Genomic DNA, 9,203 nt, shown 5'->3' with positions numbered 1-9,203 from the left:
GAGAGCGGACATGGAGGACGCGGACAAGGGAACGGCGATCCCCGGCGTATCGCCGAAGACCAAGAGGAAGAACACGCAAAAGTTCTCAAGCGTTAAGATCAAGCCCCAGACGACGGAGCGGTCAAAGTTCTATGAGGACCTGGTGGAGGAGATGCGCAGGAAGATGTGGTGAGTGGGCGCCTGCGCAGTTGGGGCAGGGCAAGACCCCCGAGTCAATCCATTGGGTCAATGTCATTGGGGTTGGCAAGGAGTACTCACTCAGCCCGTTTTTAACAAGAAACAGCATCACTACACTTGGGTGAAAACGCAATTATAATCAACCACTGGTAGTTTCTAATTCCTTCGTTAAATTCCTTCTACTTATTATTGATCATTTCGATGATATGGACATATAATAAACCATTGACAATTTCTTTTTCCATTGGGAAATTCTTTCTAATTATTATTGATCATCTTGATGATAACCAGGGTGATTCTAGAGGATCATAAAAACGTGGGGCAGAAGGATCTGACGTACCTCTACTGCTTCTTTGAAAGAGACAATTTTCTTGGCCCCATGCTCAAACCTTACAGTAAATGTATTTTCAAGTAGAAGTACAAATTCCATTTAAAATTATTTGTGCATTCAATTTCCACCAGCTTTTCTGCATTCACACCCTAACAGTTCTCTCTGCAGGAAAAGAAAAGCGCTGTAGACCTTTAACATGTAATCTTGAGTCAAAGGTCTCTAGTTATCGACCCATTAGTTGTTGTGAATCATTTTCCTATTTCTAGCCTCTCGTCATCTTGAAAACTTCTATTTGATTATGTTTTCTGATCCAAAGGGAACAGCTGGAACATTTCCAAACTCTCAACTGAAGGTTAACATCTTAGCTACAGCCTGATAACCTCTGTACCATTTATAAAATGTTATTTTATCTCCATACCTTGGATCAATTTTATATTTGATCTAGAGTTCTTGGGTGTTTTATACATTATTTTTGGCACCAGGAATTTTGGGCTGAATTGCAGGCTGATGGGTCCATCCCCCTCCCCCTATTCCCCCAACACTCTCCTAACTCCAAACAGGAGCTTGTGATATGAAGGGGTGAGATAGATGATAGGTAGGTAGGTAGATTTTGGGACTGTAGGAGTATTGAGGGTTTTGGGAGCGAGCAGGCTAAGATCAGATCAGGAAGAGCAGACTTCAGCCTTTAATACCACCTTTTGTTTCTAATTCTTGTGTTCTTATGTTAGTATGTTACTTGCCTATTACTAGCTTTTTTAAAATATATGTGCATTGGAATTGGGGAGTGTGAACTCAAGTTTGAAATGTTAAGATAATGATTAAGCTCCCTGATTAGTAATCTGGAAACATGGACTAATGATCTAGATCACAAGTTCATATCTGCAACGGCAGTTGGGGAGTTAAGTTCAACTAATTAACTCATTTGGAATTTTGGTGATCATGAAAATACTGGATTGTTAAAAAAAATCTTTCTTGTTTACCAGTGCACCTCAGGAAAGGAAATTGGCCTCCCTTACTGAGTCTTGCCTATTTGTGTTTATGGATTCTGTTTCTGCCTCTGGACTGACCTCTGAAATCACAGAATGGTTATATTATGGAAGGAGGCCATTTGAACTATTAAGCCCATTCCAGTTTTATTTAAGAGCAATCCACTCCTCATACTCTCCAGATATTTCCTTTCAAATTCTTTTCCAACTCCCCTTTGAATGCTATAGTTAAACCTGCCTCCATTTCTATCCTGGGCAGCTCATTTCAGACCATAACCACTTGCTCTGTAAATAAGTTTAGCTTTGTGATTTTTTTTTTGATTTTTTTTTTTGCCAGTCACTTCCATTCTAGTTCTTGACCCCTTTTGCCAATGGCAAGAGTTTCTTTCCATCAACTCTTTCTATACCCTTCATGATTTTAAATACCATTCTCAGATCCCTTCAAATTTCCTCTCCATTGAGGAGAAGAACCCTAGTTTCAAAATGCATAACTACAGCTCCCCATCCTTGGAGAAACAAAAGACTGCAGATGGTGGAATCTACAGGAAAAACATGATGAAGCTGGAGGAACTCAGCAGGCCAGGCGGCATCCGTGGAGAAAAGCAGGCGGTCAACATTTTGGGTCAGGACCATCCTGACCCAAAATGTTGACTGCCTGCTTTTCTCCACGGCTGTTGCCTGGCCTGCTGAGTTCCTCCAGCATCATTGTGATTTTCATCCTCATCCTTGGAATTATTTTAGTAAATTTGTCCTGCACAGTTTCTAAAGCTTATACATCCTACATTTACAACTGCTCTAGACCTACCTGTGCTATTCACTGCTGCATTTTGCCATCCTCTTTCATATGGCTCCTTATATCATTTATTTCTTTTCTGTCCTCCATCCTTTCACAGATCTTCCGTTTAGTTCTTTCCTTCCTGCCTCCATAACTTAGCATCTTTAAACATGTTTTAGCTTGAGCTTTTCCTGTTATGATGAAAGGTCATTGGCTAAAAACATTAACACTTTTTCTCTATCGCGAAGGCTGATTAGACATTTTTCAGATTTCCAGCATCTATAGTTTCTACTTTTGGATCAGTGATGCTCAGTTTTGTCTCACCAGGGGTTAGTGATACAGTACAGGAAAAGGCCCTTCTGTTTCCATGCCAATCATCAAGTATCCATTTATACTAATCGCATTTGCCGGCACTTGGTCCGTAATCTTCTATGTTTTAGCAATTCATGCGCTTGTCTAGATACTACTTAAATGTTGTGAGACCCTGCCTCCACCACTTCCTCAGACAATACATTTCAAATTCTAAGGGCCCTCTGGGAGACAAAATTCTTCCTGAGATCCATAAGAGCAGAATTAAGCCATTCGACCCATTGAATATGCTCCATCATTCAATCAAGGCTGTTTTTTTTTAACCCCATTCTCCTTCCTTCTGCCCATAACCCTTAACCCCTTACCAATCAAGAACCTATCAATCTCTTCTTTAAGTATACCCATAAACTTGGCCTCCACAGCTCTCTAGTAACGAATTCTGCAGATTCACCACCCTCTCGCTGAAGAAATTCCTCTGCATCTCACTTTTATTGGGACTTTATTCTGAGGTTGTGCCCTCGGATCCTAGACACACTTACTAATGGAAACATCCTCTCCCTGTCCACTCTATCCAGGCCTTTCAGTATCCAGTAGTTTCAATGAGATCTCCCCTCATTCTTCTGAACTCCATTGAGTACATGCCCAGAGACGTCAAAAATTCGTCATAGGTTAAGCCTTTCATTCCTGTGATCATTCTTGTGGACCCCCTCCAGGGCTAGCACATTTTTCCATAGACATGGGGCCCAAAATTGCTCTGGTGGTCTGATCAATGCCTTATAAAGCCACAGCAGTACATCCTTGTTTTTATGTTCTAGTCCTCTTGAAGTGAATGCTAACATTGTATTTGCCTTCTTTACTAATGACTCAACCTGTAAGTTAACCTTAAGGGAACTCTGAACTAGGACTCCCAAGTCCCTCTGTATCTCTAATTTCTGAATTCTCTCCCCATTTAGAAAACAGCCTACACCTTTATTCTTCCTACCAAAGTGCCTAACCCCACACTTCGGTACATGTTATTCCATCTGCCATTTCTCTGCCCACACTCTCAACCTATCCAAGTCCTTCTGCTGACTCCCTGCCTCCGCGACACTACCTGTCCCTCCACCTATCTTGTTATCGTCTGCAAACTCGGCCACAATGCCATCAGTTCCTTTATCCAAATCATTAATGTATAAAGTGAAAAGTTGCAATCCCAACAGTGACCCACTAGTCACCGGCAGCCATCCTGGGAAAGGACTCCTTTATCTGCACTCTCTGACTTCTGCCGGTTAGCCAATCTTCTATCCATGCTAGTTCTTTGCCTCTAATACCATGGGTTCTTGTTTTACAAATAAGCCAAATTTAGCAAATAATTCGCTATAAACTTCCTGCCCCTTAAATCTATGCCCTCTGGTCACTGATTCCTCTGACATGAGGAAAAGTTTAATATTTATTTATGCACCATAATTTTGTATACCTCCATCAGTTCACCCCTCAGCCTCCTGCACTCCAAGGAAAACAAACCTAGCGCATCCAATCTCTCCTCCTAACTGAAATGCTCCATCCTAGGCAATATCCTGGTGAGTCTTCTCTGAACCTTTCCAGTGCATCCAGAATTGCACCTGGTACTCCAGCTGTGGCCTAACCAATATTTTATAAAGTTGTATAATAATCTCCCTGTTCTTATATTCTCTGTCTCAGCTAATGAAAGCACGTATCCCATATGCCTTCTTCACTACTTTATCTACCTGTGCTGCCATCTTCAGTGATCCTTGGACTCAAAAACCGAGATCCCACTCTTCAACACACCCTAGGGCTCTACATTCATTGTGCATGTCCTAGCCTTATTATGCACCACTTCACACTTAACAAGATTAAATCCCACCTGTCATTGCTCTGCCCACATTACCAACTGATCAATATTGTCCTGTAGTCTAAGACTATCCTCATTATTAACAGCACTACCAATTTTTTTTGTTATTTGTAAATTCACTAATCATATTTCCTATGTTCACATCTAAGGTGTTAATGTATATAGTAAATAGTAAAGGTCCCTGATTCCTGTGATATAGCACTGGTCACAGTCTTCCAATCACAAAACAACCATCCACCATCAACATCTGCCTCCTATTACCAAGGCTATTGTGGATCCAATTTGCCAACTTGTCTTGGATCTAATGGATAACCTTTTGGATCAGTCTCTCTATGGGACTTTGACAAAGGCCCTATTGAAGTCCATATTTGCTTGGACAAAAGAATTCAATTCCAGAAGCGAGGTGAAAGTGACTGATTGACATAAAGCAGTGTGGCATTAAGGAACCTTAATGTAACTAAAGTCAATGGGAAAACAGTCCGCTGGTTGAAGTCATCCCAAGCACCAAAATAGTTGTGTCTGTTGGAAGTCAATCATCTTGATAGAGGAAGTAGCTGATGGAGTTCCTCATGACAGTGACCTAGGCAACTACAATGCTAGCATCCTCAGCTACTTCAGTTATCTTGCCTCCAAAGGTCACAAATGAGGATGTTTGTGAGCTTGCTGTGTGGAAGGATGGAAGTAGTTGTGCTCTTGTACATCTTCTGCAGGCTGCTGAGTAGGCTGGACGATGCTCCAGCTATCCTTGTGTTCACTTATTGAGTTTTGTCTAAAGGCTGCTCCATCGTGATCCACAGCTGAGTTGTTTGGAGTAGAACTGGGTGTGTTCTATCGCCCACCTGATGCTGACACAAGAGCTCCACTTTTAATCTTGCCTGGCTATGGTCCACTCAATCCTGATCAATCACCAAGATTCAGCCTCTAAATTCCCCTCTAACGTTTGTAAACTACTAGTATCTGAATAGATTCCGCTAAGGACCAGAGTGCAGATTAAATAGCCTGTAAAGTATAGGAATTCAGTGAGCAAGGAGGTTAGGTGAAGTTGTGAATGGGATGGGGGAGGATGGGCAATGTACTGTACTTTGGTATTCAAAAACAAAACAAAGTTAAATTGATAATTAAATCAGTTATGCAATCTAATAAAGCAGTAAAAGAGTTTGAAGTTAAGTAAGTGTTGACCTGGGTGAGTAGTTGGATTTTTATTCTTCTAGTAAACAGTAGTTTGTTTGGGCTCTTCAGTCTTATAGAATTCTGTGCCATGTTGAAAATCCAGGATGGTTTTTGTTCCTGGACAACTGATATGCAAGATGTATTGTCAACTGGAAGAGCTGAAGGGCTGGATTTTGGATCTAGAGGAATAGGTGATTTTAATGGGGTTGGCATGTTCCCACCAGTAATCACTCCATAGCATAAGTGCTTTCATGCAAAGAGGAATGGATGAACACTACATCAGGAAGACTAGGCAGTTAATGCAGGAGTTTTCAGAGTCCATTATATTATCTAACCTTTATTCCCCTCTGAATACTGGAGAGGGCGATGGATGATTACACATAGAGTCAAGTCAATGGCACTGTAAATGACTCCATTGTATGGAGTGGGGGTAGAAAGGACAAGAGAGCTGAACTGAAAGGGAATTCTGTGGCCTCAGAATCTATGATTCCAGTACAATATGTTGCCTCCCAGGTATCAAGATCAAGGATATCAATGAGAAGCTGTGGAACCTTTGGAAAAGAAAGATGAATCGCCAGAGTTTGTGATCCACATTGTACCAATCATATAGGTAGAAAGAAGACAAAGTCCTGCAAGCAAATTATAGGGAGCTAGGGAGGAAATTGAGTAATAGCATCAGAAAGGATAGTAATTCTGGATTATGACTGGTACCATATGCTGACGAGTATGGAAGTTGGAAGATGATGCAAAGAATATATGGCTGAAGAAATGGTGCAAGAGGTGAGGCTTTAGATCCTTGGGGCATTGTGACTGAATCTTGGGGAGATGGAACCTGTACAAGTCAGAGAGGTTGCATTTCAACAGAACCGGGACTAATGTTTTTCTGGAAAGAGTTACCAATATCTTTGGAGTGAGTTTAACTAGTTTGACAGAAAGAGGAGAATGTCACATCTGCTTCAGAAGTGAGAGAGGCATAATTAAATAGGGAAAGTAAGACATCAGTAAATGAGGCCTTAAGGCAGAGGAAGCAAAGACTGGGAGGGGGGGGGAATGAAAAGATTTGGGTGGTAGTGGCTATCTCCCCTCTATAACTCAGTCCAGATGAAGGGTCTTCAATTAAAGTGTCGACTGTCCATTCTCCTCCACAAATGCTATCTGACCCATTAAATTCCTCCAGCAGTTTGTTTTTTTTTGCTCCAGATTCCATCATCTGCAGTCTACTATGTCTCTAGATTTTTGGTAGTGTTTTATATTTTAATGAAAAGAATCTGGGGAATAAAAATGATGAACTTTATCTAGTTCTGATGAAAGGTCATCAACTAGAAAGTTAATTCTGTAGCTTTTTGCCTTTTGAAGTGTATCAGATGTCCATTTGTTAGAAGGAGACAGAATAGCAATTATGCAGGCAAATGTCATATTTAACAAGGCTGTGATAGTTCGTCATTTCAACTCCTCTAACATGATCTGACATGGCATCAGAATAAAGTGTATAGAAAGAGTAGAATTCTTGAAATATCACAGCTTGATATAGCAACTGCTCCGCCCAAGATCGCAAGAAGCTGCAGAGAGTTGTTGACACAGCCCAGCGCATTACGGACACCAGTCTCCCCTCTTTGGACTCTGTCTTTACCTCTCGTTGTTTTGGTGTAGCAGCCAGCATAATCAAAGACCCCACCCACCCGGGACATTCTCTCTTCTCTCCTCTTCCATCGGGTAGAAGATACAGGAGCCTGAGGGCACGTACCACCAGACTTAAGGACAGCTTCTACCCCACAGTGATAAGACTATTGAACAGTTCCCTTATACAATGAGATGGACTATGACCTCATGACCTCACGCTCTACCTTGTTGTTACCTTGCACCTTATTGCACTGCACTTTCTCTGTAGCTGTGACACTTTACTCTGTACTGTTATTGTGTTTTTTTTTACCTGTACTACATCAATGCACTCTGTACTAACTTGATGTAACTGCACTGTGTAATGAATTGACCTGTAAGATCAGTTTGTAAGACAAGTTTTTCACTGTACCTCAGAACAAGTGACAATAATAAACCAATACCAATACTAATAGAACTTTTTCTTAATCAGTATAAGGCAAGTCCAGTATGACAGTGTGACAGTGTGAGACTATTTTAGCAAACAAACTTGGGGAGGAGAAAACTGTTGCAGGTGGAGATAATACTGGGGGTAGCAATCATGTTAAATCTATCATAATCATGGAAAAGGTCAAAAATAGTCCAGGATTAAACCTGAGTAAAGGCAAATTTACTAAGTTGTGCTGTGATTCAGCAAAAATGAACTGGAAGCAGCTACTTGAAGGTAAATAAATGTCAGTACAATGAGAGACATTCGCATGAAATATTCCTCAAATCCAGCCTATTGGTGTCAATTTCTTATCTGATGCGTGCTTGTATCAAGCAGAATGAAGCATTATCTTCCTCATCCTGGAGTGGTGCTGTAGTGTCCTGTGTGAGGAGTCAGGGGAGGAGGAAGTTGTTAGCTGAGTGGTCTCTTCTGAGACTGTAGAGATAAATTCAAAAAACTAAACACAGGGTGGAGAATGGTAATAGACCCTTAGAATTTCAGGTCCAGTAATATTTTTGAGACAATACGATAAATAAGCATTTATTTTTGGATATTTTTTGAATTACAATATTTATATTTGATTAAGCATTTGAAGGGGAAAGAAAGAATTACTAACTAATCAGGATTCAGCTTTTTGTCTTCATTTCCACATATTAAATAGGATATGCAGCACAGAAACAGTCCATTTGGACCAACCAGTTCACAGCAATAATGCTGGAGTTTCCTCTTGACTTTCCTCATTTAAATTTATCAAAGTAACCCTCTAGTCCCTTCTCCCTCTTGTTTGCTAATGTTCTCTTAAATGCATGTCAAATATTCAGTTCAACCTCTATCTTTGTTGTGAAACTGACATTTATATTGTGACTTCTATGACCCCAGGACATCACAAAATACTTTGCAAATTATGAATTAATACTGTATTTTAGTCTCTTTTGTAATAAAGGGGAAGACAATAGTTTATTTTCCCCACATCATTCAGTACTTTCTTTGTATTATTGTTGGTTGGCAGGGTGAAATTCTGTGGCTTATTTTAAAAGATATCTCTTAACTCACCCAAAAGACATAATCTTTGAAGGTGTAGCATTATTTCAGGGCTGTACAGAGCTGAAATCCTAGGCCATGAACATATCTCTCTAGTGTGGAGCTGAGCCCACATCTTTGACTCACAAGGTACTGTGAGCAAAGGCAGATGTCTTTTTGCCTGTCACCCCAACGTTACTAAACTCTTGCACACATGACAGGAAATCACCTCAAATATGTTGTCGTTCCAACTGTAGGAAAATATCTATCAAAGGAGAACTACTTCTCCTTTTATAGTAATATGTGGTAACGTTCTCTCATTGTGCTCTGGCTGTCTGCTTGTTTTATCAGAAACACGTCAAAAGTTTAGAGGCATATGATATTTTAGCTAATAGCAATAGTAAGTTATTTAGCCCCTTGAGCCTGTACTATAATTTGGAGAGAATATTAGCTGATCTCAGACCAAACTCTATTTCCACACTTGATACCATTGGTTA

The 9,203-nt window shown here is 40.5% G+C and overlaps 1 protein-coding gene across 1 annotated transcript in view; it reads left to right on the top strand.

Moving 5' to 3' along the window:
• The first annotated feature begins 9 nt into the window (after positions 1–9).
• LOC127577505 (diacylglycerol O-acyltransferase 1-like) overlaps positions 10–9,203 on the top strand; it is a 68,841-nt gene continuing 59,647 nt past the window's right edge. The window contains exon 1 of the mRNA XM_052028738.1: positions 10–168. Coding sequence (XP_051884698.1) covers positions 11–168 — 158 coding nt within the window. The 5' untranslated portion in view covers position 10. The remainder of the gene's footprint in view (positions 169–9,203) is intronic.

The sequence above is a fragment of the Pristis pectinata genome, chromosome 13 (assembly GCF_009764475.1).
Source record: "Pristis pectinata isolate sPriPec2 chromosome 13, sPriPec2.1.pri, whole genome shotgun sequence".
In the NCBI taxonomy this organism is placed as follows: Eukaryota; Metazoa; Chordata; class Chondrichthyes; order Rhinopristiformes; family Pristidae; genus Pristis; species Pristis pectinata.
This window is presented reverse-complemented; position numbering and strand designations above follow the sequence as displayed.